Genomic DNA, 27995 nt, shown 5'->3' on the forward strand with positions numbered 1-27995 from the left:
GGAAATACACATCAGCCATGGGGAGGGGGGGAGAGTTGGGGGGGTTGGGGGGGGGGAAGTAAGAGCATGAATTATGTAGCCATGTTAACTTTTCTAAAAAATAAATATTAATAAATGTTTTAAAAAAAAGTTAGTATAGGTAACCTTAGACTTCATTAGTCTGCCAAAGGGTTCCATGATACCAAAACAGTTAAGAACCTCTGATACAGAAGTGTCTTTCCCCACAAGATAAAAAATAAAGTAGAATCTCTCAAAGACTGCCAGGAGTCAGGTAGACTTCCTACCAGTAGGGGCACTTTGTCCCCTTACCTTCTTTCTTTTAGCTGACTGACTGTTGAAGGAAGAGGGAAGAAAACAAATATTGATTTATTAAGGATCGATTATGTGCCCAGATTATGCTAAAGGCTTTACAATATCATATTTGATCCTCACAATAACCCTGAGTTGGGTGTTATTATCCCCATTTTACAGCATAGGAAAACTAAGGTAAATAGAGGTTATGTACCAGTACCATATTTGAGCTCAGGCTTCTCTGACTCCAGGACCAACATTCTATTCACTAAGCAATTCTATATCCTCCCTGAGATGGAGGTTCATCAGGCCTTACCATCTGTCCTGCCTCTATGCCGGTGATGGCAAACATATGACATGCATAGCCATTTTTGATGACATGTGGCCACATACAGAGAAGTCTGGGGCCACATGCCAAGGATGAAACATTTGCTGTAGTGTAGTATAGACACTCTGTGCACTATAGATGACAATTCTACCTATAGTGATTTACCTATTTTGGTTTATTAAATAGTTACATATTACAATTATACATTTTTGTTATTTAAACTATAAATATCGTGAAAATGTTTTTTTTCCCTCAAAGTAACACACACCACCCAAGTTATGCTCAGTTTTTTGGATAATTTTGACACACCAAGCTCAAAAGGTTGCCTATTACTGCTCTATGCCTTACAGTCCCCCCAGTTAGGTCATCTAATTTACTTATATAACATAAAGATCTCTAGGTTTTACTATCTGTCTTCCCCGCCACTAAAGCCTTATGCCTTCAAGGTCTTTCTACGCACCCTGCAGATGAGCTTTCTTTAAATGTTGTCTACCCAAATAGAGTGAGATCTCATTTAAAACAAGGATGGTGGGGCAGCTGGGTAGCTTAATGGATTGAGAGTCAGGCCTAGAGACGGGAGGTCTTAGGTTCAAATCCAGCCTCAGATACTTCCCAGCTATGTGACCCTGGGCAAGTCACTTGATCCCCATTGCCCACCCTTACCACACTGGCCTTGGAGCCAATACACAGAAGTTAAGGGTTTAAAAAACAAACAAACAAACAACAAAAAAAAACAAGGAAGGTCTCTGCTGTTTCTATTTGGATCTCTGGTACTTAGCAAAGTGCCTGGTGCATAGTAAATGCTTAATAAGTGCTTTTTCATTCATTTATTAATGAGATGGGGCATACCAGAATATCAGTGTTATTTTTTAAAACACACTTAACAAAGGATCAGTAAACCTTAAAAAATTTAAAAGGTTCCACTTTTCAAATTGGGATGAGAAAAGTCATTTGCCATATTTACACAAAGCACCAAAGTCCTCACTTAACATTGGTCTACAATGAGTCATCAGGCAACAGGTGGTGAAAGAAGTGCATTCTTTTAGTAATGTCATACAGTGATTTTAATATTTCAGTCTTATTTTTAAAGATTTATTCACTACATTTTTTTCTATCAATATAAATATTATACACATAAGTTATCCAAAAAGAAGGGAAAAAAATGAGCACCAGTTGATTTTGCTAAGAAAAAAGACCCAGCAAATACGACACATAAAATTTGTCTAAGCGCAACAATGAAAGTGAAGACGACTTTGATTTGTACATCTGAACCATGATAATAGGGTTTTGTCTCAAGACATTCTCTAGATAATTTTAGAATTAGGACCCTTATTTGTTCTGTATCAGAGGAGAGAGTTCACTATAGTGTTGTTTGTTAAGATGTTTTGTTTAAACTAACAAAAGTGTCAAGTCAACAAAACCTTCTTGGAACATGTGAAGACAAAATGTTTTGGAATTAAAAAAAAGTTTTTTTCAAATGAAAATATCTTGAAATAGTAAGGAAATGTGGCAGCTAGATGGCTCAGTGGATAAAGAGCCAAGCCTGGAGATGGGAGGTCATTGGTTCAAATCTGCTCTCATACACTTCCTAGCTGCATGACCCTAGGCAAGTCACTAAATTCCTATTACCTAGGTTTCTGGTCAGGAGGTAAGGGTTGGGAAAAGAAAAAGGGAAAAAGAAAGATATGGCAGGGTAATGCTTTTAAAGTGTTTATTAGAGAAAAAAATAAAAATCAAACAAAATTGCTGTTCAAATTGCTGTCAGCAAAAACATCATGTTAAAAATGGTAAAAAAATAAAAATAAAGAATTTAGTTGGTGTTTGGCCTGAGCTATCTGGAAATTATTAGATTAAAAGACAGTTTATGACCAGTTAGAGCAAAAATGATTTCAGTATGGCTTCTACAGGTACAGTCCATGACAGACTAAGATAATTTCCTTTGTTTACAAGGGTACTAACTAGAATGGCACATAAAGAAAATATGATAGGCCATGTATATTTGATAATTAAATGATTCCCCATAGTTTCTAGGAAAAATACAATCTCACTCCAGTCTGTATCTTTCTAGACATATTACATTACTCCTTTATGCACTCAACCCTGCCAAATCAGTCTACTTGGACTTTTGGAATTCCAAGTTCCCTGCAAGGCTCAACTCAGGTGCCATCTCCTATACCTTTTTGCCTGATTCCATCAATTGCCAATGCTTTCTCTACCCATCCTGAAATGAAATATAACTTATGGAATAAATACAAAAGATTTATTACTGTACATGTTGTAATCCGACCTACCCACCCCCGATCCCTTTATCCAACAGAAGCACTGAGAAAGGGCTTATTGTACTGAATAAACATTTACTAAGTGTCTGTTACTTGCAAGGTTCTGGGGATACAAAGACAAAAATGAAAATGGAGTTTCTGGTCTATAAAAATCTCTAATTCTAGCTATCCTACTGATAGCTCATGTGAATGATCAGACAGTCATTAATGGATTCACAACTTGAAGGGAGGTCTCTAGTGGAATGCCTCAAGAATCTGTCCTCAGTCCTATGCTGTCCAACTTGTTCACTTCACAGGAATAGGAGGGCTCAGGCTATAAAGAAATTCTGTTTCAGGGGACTGCCTGCCTGCTCAATATGAGCAACCAAACAAGTTGACAGAACATCAAGATGAATTCACAGAGATGCACTGCCTAAAATGTTCAGAAGTAAACTATAAGATTGAGAAGCCTAGAGAGTGTACCATCTGGATTCTGCTTAAAGGAACCAAGGTGGCTTAGTTTGGAGAAGATAAGACTTAAGGCGGACTGTCCTTGCTATAATCAAGTATCTGAATGGCCCTTAAGACCAGCTATAACTACCAGACTTACTCTCATTGACCTCTGGGAGATGACTTACAGCAATAAATAAGATAGTTACAAAGAAACAGATTTAAGCTTCAAGTAAAAGCTCCTAAAACTCAGGGCAAAATGAGACTTGGTATAGCATGGGCTTTTTTTAAGAATTTGTGATTGTGGTTGTTATAGTATATTCCCTCTCCAAAATAAGCCAAATCACAGATCCTTGATCTACCATATAACTGAAAAAGCTTAGAAATATCATTAATTCTAAATGTGAGATCCTTATCCAATGATCATCAAGTCAGAATGTTACTGGGAGAACTGAACCATAACAATACTCATATTATTCTCCCTAGAAGTGAAACCAAATGGAAAGATATTTCTTCTTTACCTTGCAGTATTTATGAGTAACATAAGCAAAAAAAACACCTATAGAGAAAGGTCACTTATATGTCAAACATTTATTTTGGTTTTTTGTTTTGAATATTTTCCCATAGTTATATGTTTCATGTTCTTTCCCTCTCTCCCAAGCCTCCCCACCCCGCTGTAGCTGATGCACAATTCCACTGGGTTTTACATGTATTAAAACCCAATTCCATATTATTGATAGTTGGACTAGAGTTATCGTTTAGTGTCTACATCCCCAATAATATCCCTTGTGTTCAAGCAGTTGTTTTTCCTCTGTGTTTCTCCTCCCACAGTTCTTCCTCCAAATATGGCTAGTTTTCTTTCTCGTTAAGTCCCTCAGCCTTGCTCTGGAATCTTGCATTGCTGCTAATAGAGAAGTCTGTTATGCCAAATATTTAAATGGTAAACGAGGCAAAGAAATTCTACCTAAAAACATAAGATCTTTCAAACTTAGTTTTCTATAACTTAATACTCTGACTAATGAAAAGATTAACAATAACATTTTAAATGTGGTTTATAATTAAGAAATGAAATGCATAAAAAGTTTGTAGATTATAAAGAAATCTCTTGATACATAAGTACAAAGTTAAATAGCAATAAATGGAAAAGACTACATCTTGAGAGACAAGAAACAATTGTTAATTGATATAAGAATCATTTCTGAATCAGCTGTCTATGCAGTTGGACCAGACATCAAATTTATATCAAATCCTAGATAAAGAGATGAGAAGACACAGAATATAATGACAAAAGTTTCAACTTGACATCTCAAATAAGCTACTGATGCTGAAAAATGGAAAATAAAAAGAAAATAAACCAGAGATTAATCAGCTTAAAGCAATTATACCAAAAGGAAAAAGCCCTCCCCTCAAAAAGTTCAAAAACCACACCTGATAGACAATTTTTTTCACAGGTGGTGAATTCAAATACAAAGTTAAATTTTAATTTTTCATAACTAGATCATAAGTAATGTAGGTAGCATAAAATAGTACTATCATTTATAAAAAGGAAAAGAGACAGAAAAATAAGTTAGTAAAGACTATGGCCTGAAACCAAGGTTAACAATTTAAAGATGATACTGAAAAGAGACAAAAAACAAACATATTTCAGGATTTGCATGATTACTTTTTTCAGCAACAATAGTAGAACACCTCAATTCAAAATATGCTAAATAATGAAGTGGAAAGAGTACTAAAATCAAAAGAGGAAAAGGAGCTAGAAATCTTTATGGTAGCAAAAAATTGAAAACAAAGTTGGTACTCATTGTCAGGTATATTTGGCTGAAAAAGTTGTGACATCAGTGGTTAATTAAAAAATTTTGTACCATAAGAAACAAAGAATATTAGAGGAGGGGAGAATCCTTACTGCTCTTCTATCTTGAACCACCAATATATACACAGTATTGCTTCTAAGACAGAAAGGGTATGTATGTTTGTATGTATGTATGTATATATAAATGGACTACCTGAAAGCCATTTTGATTATTTTGATAGCTACAGAAAAAGCTTTTGACAAAATAGAATACCCATTCCTTTTAAAAACAATAAAGAGTATAGGAATAAATGGAACTTTCCTTAAAATGATAAATACAGTGGGACCTCGTTTTACATGAACTCAACACATGCAAATTCAGGTATACACAATTGGCAATTGAAAAAATAAAAATAGAAAAATACTTTAAAATTTTTAGTTAATCTCTAAATCTGTGTCAAGGTAAATCTGTGTAAGGTAAAGTACTGCAACAGTTTGCCCAGTCACACTCACTTTCATTCCCATTAGTATAAGTTAAATACATTGTTTTGCATCAAACATTAGCTGTCACCCATCTGACTTTTTTTGGAAATTATTTGTAACTTAAGTCTTGTCCAAGTTAGGGAAGAGCTTCTTTCTGCTTGACTAATGCATTTTGTTATTAATAATGCCTCCAAAGTACAAAAATAGTGACTCTGGTATCTGTGATAAACCTAAGAAAAGTTGTACTTAGGTATGTTTGTATAGGAAATACTTATTGAATAATGGGGTTCATTATGATATATAATTCAATTTTATGCAGACATATTGGTCTCTTAAACAAGGTTCTACTGTAGTATCTATCTAAAAGGATCAGCAAGCATTATCTGTAATGGAAACAAACTAGAAGCCTTTCCAATAGGATCAGGGGTGAAGCAAGGATTTCAATTACCACCATTATTCAATATTGTACTAGAAATGCAAGTTATAGCAACAAAAGAAAAAAGTTGAATAAATTAGTAAAAGCAATGAGAAAACTAACTAACACTTTGCTGATGATATGATGGTGTCGGCGTGGAATCCAGAAGCCCCCAAACTTGTAGCCTAGAAAGATTTGATGAACCACAGTTTACTCTGCTCAAAGGTGAAAGCCTTGGGTTTGACCTTGTGGCATGATGATTCTTCCCTGAGGGAAGTCCAACTTCACTTGTCTCAGACTAACAAAAGACTTTATTTTGAGCTTGAGTAGGGATGGTCATTCCCATCAGGGTCAAAACCAAGCCAAGAGACTCTTCTTGTCTCCAGAAGCCTCTCCCAGTGCATCACACCCTCCTTCGGAGGATGGAACTCTGGGACCTTCAAAGACTGATCCGCTGCCTATTGTGCTAAAGAGTTGTGACTCTCTGAGTAAATTACTTAACTCCCATCACCTAATACTTACTGTTTTTCTGCCTTGGAACCAATATACAGTATTGATTCTAAGACAGAAAGTAAGGATTTAGAAAAAAAAAATTATGTTCTAAGTAAATTTCCTAAAGTATTACATGAATTTGGAATGGGCGGCTCATCTAGGAATTCGCTCCAGAGATTATTTATACACACATAAAGATTTATATAAAAGATAGTAATTATATATAAATTACATATAAAAGCTCTAATTTTATATATTTGTATAATCTCCTTATATGCATTAATTTGAAAGTGACATTGTAACAGTAATATAATAAATTCTTATTGAATCTCCTGTGGCATAAGATCAAAATGGGTACATGATTTAGACATAAAGGGTGATATAATCAAACTATGGAAGCATGGAATATTTTATCTGTCAGATCTATAGATATGGGAAAGAATTTATGACCCAAAACAAATGTAGCAAAGATTGGAAGGGAAGAAAAACTGGGGAAAAAAAATTACAGCAAGTTTCTCTGAAAAGGCCTCTCAAATACATAAAGAACTAAGTCAAATTTAGAATAATATAAGTCATTCCCTAATTGATAAATGAGCAAAGGATATGAACAGATAGTTTTCAGAAGAAGAAATCAAAGCTATTTGTGAACATATTAAAAATGGTCTAAATAAATTGGATAGAAAAAAAATAAAATAACTCTGAGGTACCACCTCACACCTGTCAGACTGGCTAATGACAGAAAAGGAAAATGACAAAAGTCAGAGGGGATGTGGAAAAATAGGGACACTACTGTACTACTGAAGACTTGTCTGGTGAAAAATTTAGAACTATGTCAAAGAGCTCTACATCACTATTTGATCTGTAGCCCAAATAGATCAAAGGAAAAGGACCTTCACATACAAAAATATTTCTAGCAGTTCTTTTTAAATGGTGGCAAAGAATTAGAAATGGAGGCGATGCCTATCAACCAGGGAATGGCTGAACAAGTTGTGGAATATAATTGTGATAGAATACTATGGTTCTATAAGAAATAATGAGCAGCAAGGGGCAGCTGGGTGGCTCAGTAGATTGAGAGCCAAGCCTAGAGATGGGAGGTCCTAGGTTCAAATTTGACTTCAGACACATCCCAGCTGTATTACCCTGGGCAAGTCACTTGACCCCCATTGCCCACCCTTACCACTCTTCCACCAAGGAACCAATACACAGTATTGACTCCAAGATGGAAGGTAAGGATTTTAATAAAAGAAAAAAAGAAAAAGAAATAATGAACAGGACGCTTTCAGAAGAAAAAAAAAGCCTAAGAAGATTTACATGAACTGATGCAAAATGAAATAAGAAGGGCAAAGTGAAAGAAGATGCAAAATGAAATAAGATGAATTGTGCAACTTGGCTAACCTGATAAAACAATGATCTAAGACAATTCCAAAGGATTCATGATGAAAAATGCTACTCACGTCCAGAGAAAGAAGTAATGGAATCTGAATGCATATTGAAACATACTTTTTAATTTTTCCTTATTAGTTTTGGGACATGGGGTCTGAGTTTTCTTTAGAAACCTGGCTAATGTGGAAATATTTCACATGACTGTACAAGTATGATCTAGATTAAATTGCTTACTTTTTCAGGGGTTGGAGGGCAGAAAAAAAGAGATAAAATATGGAATTCAACATAAAAGAATGCAAAATTTGTTTACATGTAACTGAGGAAAAAAAACTAAATAGAAAAAAACAACTTGTCAATTTGATGTGCAGTGAGGTCACCAGAGGGCTAGCTTAAAGCCAGAAAGACCCAAGTTCAAGACAGGGATGCACACAGTCTGTCCCCCCCCCCCACCCCCCCAGGTCAGAGTTCCTTACTAGAAAGGCAGAGAGACTTGGACAGAGCTGCTCTCTTCCCACTCTTCACTATGCCTGACACTTTTTCACAATGCCCTCTCCTCTGCCCAGTAGCCCATTGGGAGTACTTTCTCCCTCCTCTGTCACTCTGTGAGAGTGAGTGGGTGCCCAGCACTCAGTGGGGGAGCAGGGCACAGCACAAGGTCTCTGAGGGCAGAGCATGACACGCAGTCTTTAAAAGATTCGCCATCACTACTCTAGAACTACCATTATACATTCCAAAGAAGGTGGGTTGGAAGTTCCCTATATGAATAAAATCACAAGTTCAGTCCCTATCTCTATCCCTTTATATGAAAAGTTTGGGACAGGTACTAGAGACAAACAATGAATTGGGCCTAAAACTAAATAGATGAAAGAAGTTAAACTGGAATAATCTGAGAAGCAATTCCAATGTGGAATTTTAAAAGAACTAAAGGAAAATCTCCCTGTACTGGGTATAACCTCTATGAAGTATTTATGGACAAAGATATGCATAGGCTACAATTTATATCACTGGAGGAAATCTCTATGTTGATTAGATCAGGGATTCATCAAATTGCTGATATAGAAATAGTCTCTATTAAGTTCAATTATTTTTTGCTTCTCAATTAAGAGATAAATATGGTTGTCCCTCTGGTTTAAATGCCTGACTTTATTTGCTGTGATCTATCCCTTGGATCAACTGAGATAATGTTTTACAAAGTTTTGTTTTACCTTAAAAAAAAAAAGGCTGTAGGTACACTCATATATACATGTGTGCACATATATATGTGTGTGTGTGTGTATGTATAAGTAGGTGTGTATGTATAAGTATGTGTGTATATATACACATACACACAAACAAATATGAGTTTTACTATCATTTTTTAGTTTATTGAACAATTAGTCCCTTTATAGTATTATTAGGAACTAATAATAGTAAGGTACTTTAATAGAATAAGATATCTTGACAATGAAGGGCTAACCCATGAACTTTGAGGAGCCACACTTCATAATCCTATGGCATCACTAATGTGTGCTGCTACCACCAAAGGTGAAGATAGCAATAGATCCATAACTTCTTGACCTATAGGATTCTTATCAATGTCCTCCAGTCATACAGGGTGTTTACTCAATAAGGCTTGAACTTAATAGATATGTTAAAATTATACGGATACCGCTAGGTATATACTCAAAGAAGATCATTCATTGACCAAAAGGCCACCAAAATAGGTAGCAAAAAACTGGAAACAAAGCAGATGCCCATCAAATGAGGAAAAGATAACTAAATTATGCAAATTATGTGTAGTACATGATTAACACAGAGATTCATTAAATAAGTAGTGCCAGAAAAAAAACAATATACCCAATGACAACAATGGAAATGGAAAAAAACATCACCACAAAATAATCAAAGATGAATGTGGTAAAATTTTGTTTTTTCTTCTTTAAAAAAAAACAAACCTTTGTTACAAAAGAAGGTTGTTGGAGAAGAGCAGGAAGGTGGAATTTAAGAAAAAACCTAGGCAATATTAAAAAAATCAATTAAAATTCAGTTTTGAAAAACTGCATGGATAAGATTGGGGCACAAATGCTACATGAACTTCATTTCTGATTATACATGCCTCTAATAATATCCTTTATAAGCACTCCATGATTTTCAGTCATACAGCATTACTAAAAGACTATAGAGGGCAGCTGGGTAGCTCAGTGGAGTGAGAGTCAGGCCTAGAGACAGGAGGTCCTAGGTTCAAATCTGACCTCAGACACTTCCCAGCTGTGTGACCCTGGGCAAGTCACTTGACCCCCATTGCCCACCCTTACCAATCAATCTTCCACCTATGAGACAATACACCGAAGTACAAGAGTTTAAAAAAAAAAAAAAAAGACTATAGATGTGGAAAACACATCTCAGATAGGGAAGCTGGGATCATTAAAAGCACTGCATAATTTCATAATGGAATCAGTCTGTTCTCTTTATCCCACTCAATGAGTCCAAAGTAACAGGGAGCCACAAGAATTTACTAAGCAGGTAAGTGCCTAGGCAAGGCCAGAGTTGTACTCTAAGAAACTCACTTTGACAATTGAATATATAGAATGCATGTGAGTGAGGAGAGACTTCAGGCAAGAACAACAATAATGTGTCCATTGTAATAGTTAAGGATAAGGGTGAATAGAACCTTTGAAATTTGTATCTTGCCTCCTTCCCACAGATAAAATACTAAATTAGTGTGTTGATATTCTAGATACAGCAATACCAAGTCTAGAATTAGGAAAACAATGACAACATTTGATTGCAAAACTTAATTCACAGTAAGCATAAAGTGAGCACATGCAAAGAAGAAAAATGTGAGAAAAAGATGAAAGAGGGAAATATAGAAATATAGAAGCATTACCCATTTAGGGTTGTTTTTGGCATACACAATCTGCAAAGTCCTACCTCTCAAATACATGATAATGTAACCCTGAGCAAGTCACTAAATTTCTCAGTGCCTTAAGGACCTATAATTCTTCAAAATTATAAACTGCAAAGCGGCAGCTAGGTAGCTCAGTGGATTGGTAAGCAGGCATGGAGATGGGAGGTGGTAGGTTCAAATCTGACCTCAAACACCTCCTAACTATGACCCTTCACAAGTCATTTAACTCCAACTGTCTAGCCCTTACCTCTCTTCTGCCTTCTGTATACTTCACTATGAATTCCAAACACTGATAAAATAATATCACATTCTTCTTCCTCTTCCTCACTCTCTTGCCCCATATCCCTCTCACACGCCCCCCTTATCAAAATAAAATTGTCCAATAATACTGGTGGTGGCCCAGGACCCAGAAAACAGTTTGTGAAATATTTCTAAACAATTCCTCTGAGCAAGACAAAGTTTGGGTTAAATGATGGAAAGACTGTTATGTGTTATCTATCAAAACATTACCTAATGCCATTTTTTTACCCCAAGCTTTTCTGGAAAATCTTAGGGTTCCTTGAGGTACTATCTAAGACAACATCTGTATGGCACAGATATTTTAGTAGTCTGCTCTACAATTTTCAAGTCACATCTTATAAGTGAGGCTAGAAGCCATAACTTCAAAGTCTAATAAGCTTTCTAAATTATGGCTTATCTGCCATTACCTTTGAATCCTAAGGACCCTGGGTTTGACTATCTGACCTGCAACTGATCTTCCAACAGTATTGTTCCCTCCATGCTTTTTTGCACATAATAATCTTTTAATAAATGTTTTTGATTCATTCATGGAGCAAATTAGCAAAAAGTTATCCAAAAACAGAAAAAGCAAGATTCAAAGAAGAAAGTCTACACAAACAAGAATACAGTCTAAAACAAATGGTGTTAATTATCCTAAAGAATTAGTTTAATATATTTGCTATTTATCACAAAAGAAAGTATATGTAATGTTATCCCATTTCATCAAGTTATAATTATGGAGTCTAATGCAAAAAAGTTCACTAAATAGTATGGAAAGAAGGAAGAGTTAAAGCAAATTAGAGGGTCTGTTTAAACTCCCCATCAAAATGGCTGCTTACTGACTGGGGAATGATTAGCAAACTAGTATTTAATGGAATATTATTATAGCAAGAGAAATGGTAATATGGAGTATAGCAGTATTCAGTCTTAATAGTTTAAAACTGCACTAAGTCTTTTGGGACACTGAGCATAAAGAATTCAGGGGTGGCAGTGAGGTGGCTCAGTGGACTGAGAGCCAAGCCTGCAAATGAGAGGGCTTAGATTCAAATCTGGCCTCAAGACACTTCTTAGCTGTGTGACCTCTGAACAAGTCACTTAACCCTCTTTGCCTGATGGTGAACCTATGACATGTGTGTCTGCTGACACACGTAGTCATTTTTGATGACATGTGGCCACATGCAGCCGCATACAGAGAAGTATGGGGCCACATGCCAAGGATGAAACATTTGCTATAGTGTAGAACTTCTGAGTTTAAGGGGAAAAAATAAGCTAGTAGGTTGTGAGGAATAAAAATATTTTTTGAAACTATAATAGTTAGAAATTTAATATATACTCTTAATAGTTTCTCCTGCCCCCATAAAAGTAATTTATAATTTTATATTTAATTATATTTATTATTATAATTATGTGCCTTTCTTGGCTCCTATCTTTGCTTATCTTTTTTTTTTATTTCTGTTGTCTAGAATATTTGTAGATATAACAATTAGACTGAGTCTGGTTTTATTTGGAGGAATGTATCAAATAACTTTTTGCCTGAACAGCCATCATTTTTTGTTAATGGTTAGGTTCAGATCTGCAGCTGAAGTAACTTTGGGTTGCATCCAAGTTCCTTTTGCTCTTTAGAAGGCATTCTATTCTCTCCTACGGTTATGGTGGATCCAGAATAGTTTTGTGTTATTTGGATTTCCTCTCCTTTATATTTTAAGGCCTTTCTCCTACTCGTTTACAGAATTTGTTGTCACAGAAATTAATAAATTTAGTTACGATATGTGTTGAAGTTTGCAGCATAATTTTTTTTCTGAGAGTGATCAATAGATTCTTTTATTATTTTGTTTTGTGTTGAAGTCCAAGTTTTCTTTACTTATGGCGGTCAGATTTTTTGGCTTGTGTTCTCCTGGGAAATATATAATCCTTAAGTTGTCTAGAGATCCTGTTTTCCAGATCAATGTTTGGCTTTAACTGAAGTTATGTTTTCTCTTAACATTATAGCTTTTTGAGATAATAAGGAAAAAGACTTGTACAAAAATATTTATAGCCACACTCTTTGTGGTGGCAAAAAATTGGAAAATTAGAGAATGTCCTTCGATTGGGGAATGGCTAAACAAATTGTGGTATCTGTTGGTGATGGAATACTATTGTGCTCAAAGGAATAAAGAACTGGAGGAATTCCATGTGAACTGGAACAACCTCCAGGAACTGATACAGAGTTAAAGGAGCAGATCCAGGAGAACATTGTACACAGAGACTGATACGCTGTGGTACAATGGAACATAACGGACTCTCTACTAGCAGCAATGCAAGGATCCAGAGCAAGAAAACTAGCCACATTCAGAGGAAGAACTGTGGGAATAGAAACACAGAAGAAAAATAACTGCTAGAACAAAAGGGCTGATGAGGATATTATTGGGAATGTAGACACTAAATGATAACTCTAGTCCAATATTCCAATAATATGGAATTAGGTCTTGATCAATGATACATGTAAAACCCAGTGGAACTGTGCATTGGGGCTAAGGGAGGCTAGGGGGGTTTAGGGAAGAGGGAAAGAACATGAAATATGTAACTATGGGAAAACATTCAAAATAAAAATTTTAAATAAAATTTAAAAAATTTTTTAAATCAAAAACAATTATAGCTTTTTGCTTCTCTTTCTTCCACCTATCCATTTCTTGACTTGTTTTCCCTTTTGTTTTTTTAGTAATGTTTGCTACTATGAAGTCAAAGTTTTCTATTCTGTCCGTTATTTCTACCATGCAGGCCATGAACTATGCTTTTACAAATCTTATTTCTCTCTTAAACCAAGAATACCCTGCTTTGGACCCAAGCTCTCCTGAGAATTCACAGGATTTTCAGGCTCCTCAAATGATGATTTACTTTCCTTCATCTTGCAGAGGAAATTCATAGTTGTCAGGATCTGTTTAGATGGTTTAGATGTCAATATAATATCTTTCCTGTAGATTTATCTGCTTTTTTCTAAAAGAAACTGTTTTCTTCTTCCTGAGATCTTTGGTAATTTTTTCTTTTTTTCCTTATGTTCCCATGTTACTCATCGTCTGTCTTCCTCCCTCTTTGGTGGCAGTTTATCTATGGAAGGCTGGACAGTCCCCAATGTGTCGGGCTCATGAATTCACACAGATACCGACATCCTGCCCCAGTCTGCTTTGCTTTTCACTTGTCTACCTAAGTAGTATGGCAGTATAGAGCACTGCCATGTTACTGTTCCAACCAGGGCAAGCTTCTGCCCTCTGGTTCTCCAAGAACCAGGGAAGAAAATAGTTCTGAGTTCTGTTCCAAGCCCATACATCTATAGTTGCCTTCAAGGCTCATCTCCAGCACCCCTTTCTATGTGAAAGTGTTCCTGATCCCCTCAGAATCTAGTGCTCCCCTTGACTCCACCCACCCCAAAGAGTTACCTTCTATTTTGTATATATTTATATACATATCTGCTGTCTTTCCTGACAGAATGTAAGCTCCTGGAGGTCAGGGCCCATTTCATTCTTTTGTTTTGTAGTTCCAGTGTAAGCACCCTGTAGGTCCTTTAATGTTTACAACGGAGAGATTCTAAAATAAGTAAATGTGAATTGCTCAACATTATTATAGCAGAGAGATAAGTTAATTAGTGAAAGAAGAGGGCAACTCATGTGATAAGAAAAGGGAGAAAAGAATGACAGCCTATCTACCATACTGGTACCTAGAGGAAAGCCCCCAGTATGTTAGATGGAGCAATAAATAAGTTTTTATGGAAGGTCTTGGGAAAGAGTTGCAGAATATAAGGCAAGAAGCTACTTAGAAGGAGGCCTTACTGAAATATAAAGGAGAATCAATATGTGAAAATGTCTAAAAATGATCAAGTCCATTGTTGGTACGACAGTATACAGATTCAAACAGTATACAATAAGCATCACAGAACTTTTACCATGTGATTCCATAATTCTATTGTTGATTATCTCAAAAAATAAAAATAAAAAAGGAATCCTCTCTATACAAAAATATGCATAGCTATCCTTTCAGTAATCAACTGAAAATGAACTACATATCCAACAATTAAGAGAATACCTGAATAAATTATGTCATATTAATATGATAGAATACTCTAGGGCTATAAAAAATAACTATGATTAGGGGGCAGCTGAGTAGCTCAGTGGATTGAGAGCCAGGCCTAGAGATGGGAGGTCCTAGGTTCAAATCTGGCCTCAGACACTTCCCAGCCATGTGACCTTGGGCAAGTCACTTGACCCCCATTGCCTAGCCCTTACCACTCTTCTGCCTTGGAGCCAATACACAGTATTGACTCCAAGACGGAATGTAACGGTTTAAAAAAAAAATAACTATGAGGCATACAAGAAAATACAAAAAGACCTCCATGAGCTAATACAGAACATAATCAGCAGACTGGTATCAACACTGAGTACAATGATATTTAAAAAAGAAAAAAAAAAAAAGCACAGCATGGCCAAGTACCACTTCAGACAGATCTAGAAGGTCAAGGTACAAAAACAAGTATCTTACTTGTTTCTTTCTTGTTTCCTAACCCTTTTGGTTCTGTTGTGTTAAAAGACTAAGGGATGGGGGCAGCTGGGTAGCTCAGTGGTTTGAGAGCCAGCCCTAGAGATAGGAGGTCCTAGGTTCAAATCTGGCCTCAGACACTTCCCAGCTGTGTGACTCTGGGCAAGTCACTTGACCCCCATTGCCTACCCTTACCACTTTTCTGCCTTGGAGCCAATACAAAGTATTGACTCCAAGACGGAAGGTAAGGGTTTAAAAAAAAAAAAAAAAGACTAAGGGAGCTGGGTAAGATTTTGGCCTCTTGTTTTTGTTCCATGTTACTAAGGTAATTGTTTTTTTGGCAATATCTGTAACTTCACTGGTACAGGGGCACCCAGTGAGGAAACTACCTCACTAACAATGGTCAGCAACTGTTTGAATCTTAACAGTCTCAGTGGCTGGAGACTAAGATTCTAAGTGACTCCTCTAGGGCATACAACCCATGATATTGGCAGACACTGAAGCCCAGGGCTTTCTAACTCCATTCTGTCACAGTGACTCTCAAAATTACTTTAATAAATAATTTTAAAATAATCTGAGTTGGAAAAAAGAATTTAGCACCTATTCAAAAGGCAAATACAAATACAAAGTGTTAACAATCAGGAAAGATAAATGACTATAAATCATAAGGAGATAGAGCCTCGTGAACCTATGGTAGGCATGCCAAAGACAGCACCCAGAGACCTCTGGGTGGCCACTGGGCTATCTGCAGAGTTGCTTCCTTCCCCCTCTTTACCTCATTTCCCCACCCCTTACACTTACTCCCTCCCCCCTGAGTAGAGCACTCAGGCCATCCTCCTCCCTTTCTCCTGTCCCTGGGACTAGGGGCTGGGGGGTGGAGGTCTAGTCTCCTCTTCCAAAACTGGCACGGGCCCCACCCTGCTAAAAGATCTCCACTTTCTCCCTTCCTTCCCTGTCAGCCCCCAGTCTCGGTGTGGGGTGACCCCACCTCCCAAAGGCTAACTGCACTCCCTCTGCCCCATGCTCCCACCCCCACGTGGGTAGCACCTCAATAGGCGGTCAGGCTGGATGGAGGGGCAGGTCCTGTGGCTGCAAGAGGGGTCTTCCTGGGCATCGGCCAGTTAGGAGCTGGCCCTGCCTTCAAACACAGAGTGGCGAGCGCTGGGTCTCTGAGCCACCTACCCTCTATCCTTGACACACCTTCCTGGCCCATTGAAGCCGGTACCAGCCCCAGCCCCCTCGATGGGCCAGCCCCCGGGGGGTGGCTGGGTACAGGGGCGGGTCCCCATGGCTACAGGAGGCGACTTGCCCAGGCTCCAGCTGGCTGGGAGCCTGGCCCCGCCCCCTCCAACGCATGGGGGCGGGGCACAGCACACAGTGGGGGGGCGGGGCAAGGTCACAAAGTCTGGGGGTAGGTAGAGGCACAGTAAGGGGTCCCTAAAGTTCGTTATCACTGAGATAAAGATTAAAATTCTAGAAACAAAGCTTTTTCTATGTAGTGTGATCATTGAATAATTTAATTATGCAATCCAGGCCTTATAAGAGGTGCTAAATTTCCCTTGTTTTAATAATACTGTTAATCTAGTGGCAAACCAGAGTTTTTCTCCACCTTAACTAGAAGAAGAGTAATTCTATTATTTTATCTAAAAGAAGAGGAAGAATTGGTAAAATACTAGAAAATATAGTAGTCTTTCCCCTCCCCCACCTTCCCACAATTAAATACTATATAACATAGGAAAAAGCAATATGAATCAACTTCTGAGAAATCTCAACTACACTAGCTTAATGGTATGATTAAAGGAGCCAATTTCCCAAGACAAAAATTCTCGTCCTGCCTATGAGTTCTTTTTTTTCTTTCTTTCTTTTAAACCTTTACTTTCTGTTTTGGAATCAATACTGAATACGGGCTTCCAAAGCAGAAGAGTAAGACCAGCTAGGCAAGTGGAGTCAAGGGACTTGCCCAGGGTCACACAGCTAGGAAGTTTCTATGATCAAATCTGAACCCAGGACCTGTCTCCAGGCCCCGCTCTCTAACCACTGAACCACCTAACTGCTCTAACTATGAATTCTAAATCCTAATAGAGACTTTTCAGTGTTAACTTTATAAACTCCAACTAGGAAATGATAGGTACACACCAAAATTAATTTTATATCTGGTTCCTGAAATATACCATCTAACTTCTTGTATGTATTCATGTTTGTCTTTCAAATACTGTTCTGCTTAAGTTAACCCACTTTTACTGAATTCACAGCAAGGCAAAAACAGAGATGCAGAAGAATGTCTATTTAATATTAAAAATTTGATATGGATAATTATTAGTTTACATCTACACATGATTTCATATAGAAACCATTTTCAGGTGTATTTACAACCAACACATGAAGTTGGTAGTGCAATATTACATGTCCTCACTTTATTGATGAAGCAATATACTGAGATGTGTGACATACTCATGGTTATACAAACTAATAAGTGGCAGAAATCAGAACTTGAATTCAAGTCTTTTAATAATTCATTTTCCTCTTCATTTCCCACAGACACACTACTTTCCTTTGACTTCTCCATAATGATATCAGAAACTTTCTCTCTCAGCTCTGGTCATTGTCTCTGGCTGTCCCCAAAGCCTTGACTAATGGCCTCCCTGGCTTCCTTTAAATCCCAACTAAAATTCCACCTTCTACAGGAAGCTTTCCCCATTCCCTGTTAATTCCAGTACCTCCCCTCTCTTTAATTATTTCTTATCTATTCTGTATATTGTTCATTTTGAATATATGTTTGGATGTTGTCTCCCTCATTAGACTGTAATGCCCTCCTTGAGATCAGGGACTGTCTTTTGCCTCTTTCTGCATACCAAGCCTGGAACACACTGGGTACTAAATAAATGTTGACTGATTTGACTGATCATGCCCCCAGGGGCCTTATCATAGGAAAATTGCATCACCTGCAGGATCAAATCAGCCCAGGTACTCAAACTTCATCACCTATGCCCTGAAAGACTGGCACTGCGCTCCTGTCCAAGCTCAAGCCAGTCATTTCTTCATTTCCCACATAAGTTACACTCTGAGTCTTTGCTAGGTACCTTTTTGTCCATTCTCACTGTCTGAGAGCAAGTATTATCTTTCTTTTCCGTATTTGTATCCCCAGCACTCAGCACAGTGCCTGGCACACAATATGCACTGAATAAATGTTTTTATTACTCTTTTAATAATCTGATGTTGCCTCTAGGAAAGTGGACTAAAACTAAAATCTAGGAGTAGTCACTCACCATCCCCAAATCCTAAAATTAAAATTCAAACTGGCAATTACTTACTATTGCTTCTGAACAAGTACAATGAGCCAAAATATATTGGTGGATGAAGACAAGTCAAAGCCTATTTCATTTTTCTTAAAATGTAGTTCCAAAACTTGGAACAAAGAAATTTTTTTTGTGTTGTATTGAAATTGGTCACAACTAACAGTAATAAGGGATTTTAGAAGTCATATAATCTCACCTCCACCTGAGGCACAAAACAACTCCAAGTAGTCAGTCAGCAGCCATTCCCTTTAGAACAGTGATGTGAAACTCACTACTTTTAGAAGCATCAAACTCCATTTTCAAATAGCTATTGATAGGTATTTGTATCTCATACTTTAAAGTTTACAAAACACTATATAGATATAATATATACATATTATACATAAATATTTTTTTTTCTCATTTGATCCTCACAACAACCCTGTGGGGTTAAGTGCTATTATTATTCCTATTTTGCAGATGAGAGATGACTTTCCCTGTGTCACACAACTAGTAAATTTCTAAAGGATTCCAAAGCAGGTTGTCCCAAGAGGAAGTCCAGCAGCAGCCACTATATTTTCTAGCTGCTAAATTTAATTAATGAAAACAGAGGAAAACAAGAGGCCGGCGGCCAACTAATGTTACAATACCTTACTGTTGGAAGAAAAACAAACAAAAATCTAGTTATATTAGTTGTCCAACCTACCTTTGGCTAGCAGAACTTTAGCAATAGCAAACTACCTGCCAAATGTCTCTGAAATTGATTGAAGGCAACAACAGAATTACCATCTTATATTTGGTCATTGGAAACAAAGAAGTAATGGAAAATAAATTATTTGTTAAGAACAGAGGGATGGAATGCTAGGTTTAGAAGAGCTGAGCTCAAATTCAGCCTCAGTACTTCCTAGATGTGTGACTCTGGGGAAGTCACTTTACTTCTATTGACCTTAGTTTACTTATCTGTAAAATGTTGATTTTAATCTCAGATTAAAATCTGTGACCATTAAAGGAAATATTTGTCAAATGTTCCTGGCACAGCTCCTAATATAGAGCAGGAACTTAATAGATGCTTGTTCCATTCCCTCCCACAACCCAACCTTATTTTAGAAAAGAAAAAAAACATTCTAATAACAAATTTAACAGGTATTGTTGTGTTTTTTTTTTTTGGTCAAAGACTAACAAAGATGGGTCACCCTCACCTTTCTTACAGACAACTCATCTCCACTGACAAAGATCCCAAAACTCTGCCTTCTTCCTCCTACCTATTTAAAAAAAGTCTGATACATTTTTTTAAATCAGTTTTTCCCCAGAAATACTCAGTACCCATATCCCTCAACTGAACCCTGCTGTGTATCAGCAAATAGCAGTTAAGCAAAAGCAACATGTAAAACAACTGCCATTGTATGTAACCATCTGCTCCCCTTAACCTCCTTCTGCCAAGTGTTTCATCATTTGTTCTCTGAAGTCAAAACTGGTAATTACAAGGACTACTACACTGCCATAGTCATAATTTCCCTGTTTCTATGTTCTGTACTTTGCATCAGTTCATAAAATTTTGCCATGCTTCCCTGAATTCTTCATAGTGTGTAATATATTATATCTGTATACCAAAATTTGTTCAGCCATCTCCCCATTCGAGGGGCAACTACTTTGTTTCCTTTTTTGCTACCACAAGAAGCACTTCTACAAATATTTTATTATATATGAGATCCTTCTACTTTTGACATTCTTAGGGCATATGCCCACTAGCCCCACCCACTTGGAAAGAGGAAGAGAGGATGCAGATACAGGGAAAGAAGGAAGAACAGGGAAAAGGGAGAAGTCCTGGGCCTACAGTTAAGAATTTAAGATTCCTAGCTTTAAAGGATTTGGGGGATATATGCAAGATTTTATAGGTTCTGCTTTCTTTACTTTTTAGTACCAACAGTAAAGCATTTATTTAATGGAGAAACTTTTGATAGCATTTCTGCAGGAAAGAACTATAAAGATTAGGTTGAATCTGTGGTACTAAGTGATTACAGGTTGCTCTCAGGCCTTATGCAAGTCAGATTTGAATGTGATAAAAAAAAAATCTTATTCTTCATTCAGATGAATATGGATGAGTACCACTTAGTAAAAACTTTCTCTCTAGAATAATATATAGTATTTTTATGATCCAATACTGAAAAAATAACAATTCATACCTCATCTCACAAGGATTCTTTCTTTTTCAATACTCATTAGGTATTTTCCAAGAATGCTTCTGTACTATCCTGATTCAGCAGTTATTAAATCCTACTGGGCAAATGATAGTATAGTGGACAATCCTGAAATCAGGATAACCTAGAATCAAACCCTCCTTCTGACTCATGTTATGTGATCATGGGCAAATTACTCCCCTTCTCAGTGCCCACCAGCCCTAGGTACTTGTCTGAAACTATGAGTTAACAGATCTATTCGTGGATATGGGTTAGTTAGAGGGAATTTCCAAACTGACAAGCCCTTAGACCAGGGGTCGGCAACCTTTTTGGCCGTGAGAGCCATAAATGCCACATTTTTTAAAATGTAATTTCGTAAGAGCCATACAGTGCTCACAGTGCCGCTACTGTAACAGCGCATGAAAAAAAATTGACTTTATGGCTCCTGCAGAAAGAGCCATACATTGCCGACCCCTGCCTTAGACCAATGAAATCACACGTCAGGAAGAGCAAAACAAAAACAACAATCAATGTCAGCAAGGAACCAGAAATATAATAATCAAAATAAAAACACAGGGCAGACCAGGTAGCTCAGTGGATAGAAAGACAGGCATGGAGACAGAAGGTCTTTAGTTCAAATCAGGCTTCAGACAGACACTTCCTAGTTTTGTGACCATGGGCAAGTCTTTGAACAGTGCCTAACCTTTATTGTTCTTCTGTCTTGGAACCAATACTTAGTATTGATTCTAAAACAGAAGGTAAAAATTAAAAAGCAAACAAAACAACACACATTCTATTTTGGAAATCTAATTTAATGGGGACTAGGTACACAGTAGAGAAGTGGGCAGGAGAACCCTGTGATACAACTAAAAATTAGAGAATTACAAAGAAAATATTGAAGTAAATATTAGGAAATTTGAGGAGAGGGAGACATTTCTTCAGCTGAAGAGAAAAGGCTTTGTGGAGGAATCTGAGTTGGGACTTGAAGGGGCCTTAGACAGATATGAGGTGAGTAGGGGTAGGAAAGAAGATAGGAGGTCCATTTCAGGCATGGGAAACACATGGAGACAAATTATCCAGCAAATACGATGTTGACTTCACCTGGGATTTATGAAAACTAAGGGTTCTTTGAAAAGAATTTCAATCAAACTAGTAAGCAACACTGGAAAATATATCAGACGTAGGCATTATGGTATCTGGAGGAAAAAAATAATTTGAGATATTATAAATTTTCTAATACTAAGTCCAACTTCCAAAAGAGGTTATGTAGCAGAAGGACTGGAAATGAAGGTGAGGTCAAAAGATCCAGAGCAGGAAGCAACTTCAGAGGCCATCTTGTCCAACACCTTCAACTTGATGATTAAGAGATTCAAAGTTTACATTATGTAGGAAGTTCCAGAGGCAGACTTTGAACAGAGGTCCTCTAACTCCAGAGGCAATGTTTCTTCTGTAGCATGATGCCTCTTAAGAGACAACTGAAGGATATGCTGGGTTTGGGAGGGGAAAAAGCCAGAGGCTGAATTTGAAAAGAAATTTGGGAAAACTGATAGGAAAAATAATGAAAGAGTCCAACTCATGAATAAGGAGAAGAAAGAAGGAATCAATTTAAAGGAAGAAAAGGATTAAGAAGGCCCTGAGAAGAACTTGAAGAGAAACTAGTTGCAAAGGCAAGATCCTTAAGAAAAAGTAACTGAAAGTAGAAGGTAAGTTAAGGTTGAGAATGGAGTGAGAAAGGAAAGGAAGTTGGATGTGGATCTCAAGTTGTTAATAAGTTATAAAAGAGTGTGAAGATACAGGGAATAAAAATACAAAGGGTTGATAAAAGAGCAGTCAGAATGGAGAACAAATATAATATTATAGTCTTATTTCTGCCAAGGCCACATTAACAAATGTTAAGCTTATGAAACAAATTTCCATTCAAAAATAATTTAAGTCAAACAAGGTTTGATGTTTTAAATTAAATCATTATCTCTCTAGAACCTGGAGTCCATGAACTTATTTTTTAAGTATTTTAATAATTTAATTTCAATATAATTGGTTTCCTTTGTAATCTTATGTATTTTATTTTATGCATTTGAAACCTAATTCTGAGAAGGGACCTATAGGCCTCACCAGTCTAACAAAGGGATCCATGACACAAAAAAGGTTAAGAATCCCTACTCTAGAATGTCTCAAGGATTCTAGCTATCCATGATCTATTGTAAGAGTCCTTTGAGTTCTAAAATTCCATAATGGTAGTAAATGTAGTTTTTAAGAACATTCTTAATTTGGACAAGGGTCAGTACTAATTAAATTAATGCCAGGATGCTGGATTAATTTAATTAGAAATGTGAACAGGGTTCTTAAAGATTTAGGGTAGTGAGTGGATAAGGAGAATTCAAGTCCTGACTTTGAAACATGCTGGTCATGTGATCTGGCAATTCACTAAACTTTTCAGTGGACCTAGGCAACTCCCTAAAGACCTTTTGTTGCAAGGAAAGTGCTTACATGTATTAAAGAAGTTCTTCAACAGATAAGTGCTATCTATATAAACAAATCACAAATAGGAGAAAAAAAAAAGGTTAAGCATTATAACCTTTTAGAACCGAAAGGGACCTGGGATCAGAAATTTTCCCGGTTCTTATGTCTCTATTGGATCACTTGTCTCCAAAGGGGCTACTAATCCTGGCTGTTTGGGTCTGGCTGTGTGACTCTGGGCAAGTCAATCAAATGAGAAGCTGAGGTTCTAGGTTCCTTCTCACTTTAACTCTGTGATACTGAGAGCATTAGGGGAATGTGATCAAACAATTCAAGGGTAAAAAGATGGGCTACACCCTGATGTCCAACACAAGTACACCTATCCCTCACCAGGACAGTCCAATACATTCCCCCACTTTCACCTTCTACCCATATGGTACACTTTCCACACATATCCCCCTCCCTCAGGGCACAAATAAGCTAACTAGCCCCCAACACATATATCAACACTTGGACAGGTGCTACTAAGAAAATCCCTAACATATCCACCAAGAAAAAAAAATTGCTGATAGAAGTATATGATCAAGAAAGTTTGGATAGTTTAGCTATTACCTAAGGTCCCTATCAACTGTTTAGTCCTAATGATTTCCATTGTAATCTTTCTGCATTTACACCATGTAGCATAGTGCCTTCCACAATAGCAGAAATAAGTAGAGGGGCCAGACATGTAATTTCATTGACAAAGGCAGCTCCCAGATAAATAAACCCCTCTTACTGATGCAAATCATCCATCACCTTTTTTCTCAGTCTTGAAGAGTTGCCTTTGGCACTAAGGGGTTAAGTAACTTGCCCAAAGACAAATAGCCAGTGTGTATTAAGGGCAAGAGTAGAACCCAGGTCTTCCCAGTACATAGGTGAACTGACATTTGCACTATAGCACACTGTCCTCTAATAATAGATATTTAATAACATAAACGGTTGTTTTGCAAAGGGTTCAAGAGGCTGCATGGGTAAAGGAAATTCTCATTTCAATAAACAAATTGGAAATTTCTCTGCTCCCCAATTTTTATTAAAACAGTTTTAATCAGTTGGTCTTCCTTAATTACTCTCCTTAACTACCTCTCTCCTCCTTGCCTGTTATGCTCATCATTCATATTGAATGATCAGCCACTGCTTTGTGACAACTCAGTGGGTTATTTTGAATCAATAAATAAGTATTTAAGTACCAAAGGTACTGTGAAAGCACTGAAGATAAAAAGACAAAAAAATGAAAGTTACTGTTCTCAAGAACTTAGATCCTAACAGCAGAGGCATGCAGATTTCTTTACATAGATACATACAAGTTTAGACACAAGGTAACTGTAGAGGGAGCAACACTAGCAGGTAGCAGAGGACCAGGAAAGGCCTACTGCAAGCAAGTGGTTCTTGGGGCTGAGTCTTGAAGGAAATTCAGGATTCTATGAGGCAGAGGTGAGGAGAAAATGTTTCAATTATGGGGGGGGAGGGGGACCACCAGCACAAAGACAAAGATGAGGGACAACAAGTAAACCAGTAATTTGGGCCTTCAAGTGTGTATAAGGGAGTAAATGCTAAGAATGCTAGGACAAGAAGGGATCAGGTAGTAAACATCTTTGAAAGCCACAGGGGTTATTTGACCCCAGACTGTCTAGAACCACTGGAGTTTGCTGAATAGGGAGTGACATGACCAGATGTATTTGAAGAAAACTACTTTGGTATCTGTGTGGAGAGATGATAGCCCAAACTAGAGATGACGGGAGCCTGAACCAAAGAGGTGGTTGTGAGTGAAAAGTACAAATGTTAAGAGATGTAAATAAGAAATAAGGCTAACTAACTCCTTGAATACAACAGGAATCTTTACTTGGTGCTATGCTGTTTTAACATGTCAATCAATGGTATACAGAAAGGTATTGATGGCTGGTTGTTAAATAGGAACACTCTCACAAAGTCAGTAGAACAGCTGGGACCTTGACAACTTTAGACTGACTCTAATCTGATGAAATATGACAGGGAAAATATAAAGGCTTCCTGAGGCAGCACAACAAAGAGGATAAAAGTTCTGGGGTTGAGACCCACCACCAACATGTACTGGCTACATAACTTGCCACTTAAGCTCTAGATGTTTCAAATTACTCCCAAAATCTTCCAACTAAATCACCCAAAAGTCAGATCTGCTGGGGGTGTACTTATAGGTTTCTTCTGCAATCACAGGCCCTTCTCATAAAGATAGTTTTATAGGGGAGTTCAAAAGGTACAACACTTATATGAGAAGGCACAATTAGACAACAGTTTGAAGGGGGAAAAAACCACCTGGGTTTTCTGGTGAACTGTAAATTTGATATGACTTAATAGTGTGCTATGACAGCCCAGAAGAACAATGTATTCTTTGGCTGTATTGAGCCTCCAAGAATACAGTGGAGACAATCCCACTGTGAAATATCTTGGTACTGTTCAGTTCTATACACCATATCTTAGGAAGGGCATTGATAGGATAACCAAGAAAATGTCCAGATGAAAACAACTAACTAATCAAGGTACAGGTATTCTTAAAGAGATTATTCAACAGATGCTGTGCTAAGTGCTGGTAAACAGCCTTGAAGGAAATGGAAAGATTTTGCCTGTAGAAGAAAAGTCTTAGGAGAGACACTGGACCTGAGTTGGAATCCCAGGCCAATCGCTTGGGCAAAACCCCCTCCTTTTTAGGCCTCATTTTTCTCATTCCTAGGAAAGGGTTGGACTACATGACTTCCACTTATCTCTTTTAGCTCTATGACATGACTATTCTCATTTCAAAATATGAAAGAGGAATAAGTTTTTTGGCTCCACAGAGATCTAAAAATAATAGGTCAGAGTTGCAGGGGTCAATTTACCTAAAAGTGGAACTCATGATTTCAGAAGGTAGTGGACACCCCCTCACAGGAAGCCTTTAAGCAAAGGTTGAATGGTCACTTGTCCATGGTGATGTAAAAGTTAACTAGATGGCCTCCTCCAACTATAATATATGAGTCTATAATGGTCATTTTCATTTGTTTATATTTTCTTTCCCTAACTAGAATTTAGGCAGGGATAATTGTCTAGATTTTCTCCTATTCCCTCCCAGCCCCTTACAAAAGAGACCTTTAAGAAATATTTGCTGATTAATCTAAGTTTTTCAAACCTTGTAACTTAATTAGCTCCTTGGGGCTAAGTGCCCTCAGCTATGAAATTAAGGGGTTTGGGTTAGAAGATTTCTCAATAATAATATGACTGTAAGTAGCTAAAGTTAAAATAAGATAAACTTTCCTAACCCTCCTGATATAGAATATTAACTTGCAATTAAATAGCCATAATTATACCCCAATCAACCAAATGGTGAGAAAGCAAAGGGCATTAATATAGTAGAACTTATTTAACTAGTCCTGATAATCCTTTCTATTCTTAAAGTTTCCTGTGTCTTGTTAAACAGCATTACACTTTTGAGGCCTACCCAGAGAGTGATACAAACAAGTAGCATCATTTCTGTGACTGGATTATACAAAGAAATAACTATTTATGCTCTGGGGTTTAGAAAAAACCATCTAGCCATCAGACAATCTAACCTGGGTTCTCCCTGCCACCACCCAAGTATTTTACCAATCCGAATCCGACCCTTCCTCACTCCAGCCAAACTGGCAACTATTTCTGGATTCTTGCCTCCCGGGGAGAAGGACTGCCTTCCTTTCCTCCCTCCTTCCCCATGGTACAGAGATTGTTTGCTCTGGGAAGGGCTCTTTCCCCCCAGGAGGCGATGGGCTCAAGCCCAGTGGAGAATTCCCCAGGGCTCCTCCATGTTCTCTCGCTTCACCGGGGACCTCCCGGGGCATCTCTGCCCTCAACAGTAATCTATATGCCGGGAAGCAGGAGGAGACCGCCATGCCCAGGAACCTCAGGAATCCGATGAGGCCCGGCTCACTTCGAACCCGACCCTGGGTCATTCTGGCTGAGCTCGGAGAGGGGTGGGGGTGTTGGAGGCCCCAGTGGGGGTGTGTCGGACCCGGACCGGGTCGGGCCTCCCTTCTGTCTCCCTCCGGGACTGGTGGCGAAGCCCGGCAGATTCACTCACCTCGGGCCGTGGGGGACGGGTAGAGCTTCTCCGCCTTGTGCAGGAAGCGCAGGGCCCGGTCGCGATTGCCGGCCTCCAACGCTTCCCTGGCGATCTCGATGCATTTCTCCGCCTCGTCCCGGTTCCCCTCCATGGCTCGCTCCTTCTTCCGTTTCCTCCGGCAGCGCAGCGAAAAGGGGGCGGAAGCCAGAGCGGCGGAGGCGGAGGCGGGAGGGCGGGCCGGCAGGAGGGGGCGGGCCGGGGCGGAGCGCCCACGGAGGTGGGGAAGAGGAGGCCGGGTCGGGCCGGGCGGGGGAGGGGCTGCAGCGGGCTGGGCCGGGCCAGCCGAGCGGGCCGCAAGGCCTCTGAGGGGCAGGTGGGCCTCGGGGTAGGCGGGCGGGAGGGTCCACCTCCTCACTGGCGGCCTCCCGACCCGGCTGCTGCGGC

The 27995-nt window shown here is 38.2% G+C and overlaps 1 protein-coding gene across 3 annotated transcripts in view; it reads right to left on the bottom strand.

Annotated features, from left to right (window-relative positions):
• DNAJB14 (DnaJ heat shock protein family (Hsp40) member B14) overlaps nucleotides 1-27702 on the bottom strand; it is a 79175-nt gene extending 51473 nt beyond the window's left edge. For 2 of the 3 annotated variants that reach the window (XM_044680890.1, XM_044680889.1), the window contains exon 1: nucleotides 27570-27702. In XM_044680890.1, coding sequence (XP_044536825.1) covers nucleotides 27570-27702 — 133 coding nt within the window. The remainder of the gene's footprint in view (nucleotides 1-27569) is intronic. The other variant, XM_044680891.1, reaches the window with a different exon arrangement.
• Between the last annotated feature and the right edge of the window lie 293 nt (nucleotides 27703-27995).

This window comes from Gracilinanus agilis, chromosome 6 (genome assembly GCF_016433145.1).
Source record: "Gracilinanus agilis isolate LMUSP501 chromosome 6, AgileGrace, whole genome shotgun sequence".
Lineage (NCBI taxonomy): Eukaryota > Metazoa > Chordata > Mammalia > Didelphimorphia > Didelphidae > Gracilinanus > Gracilinanus agilis.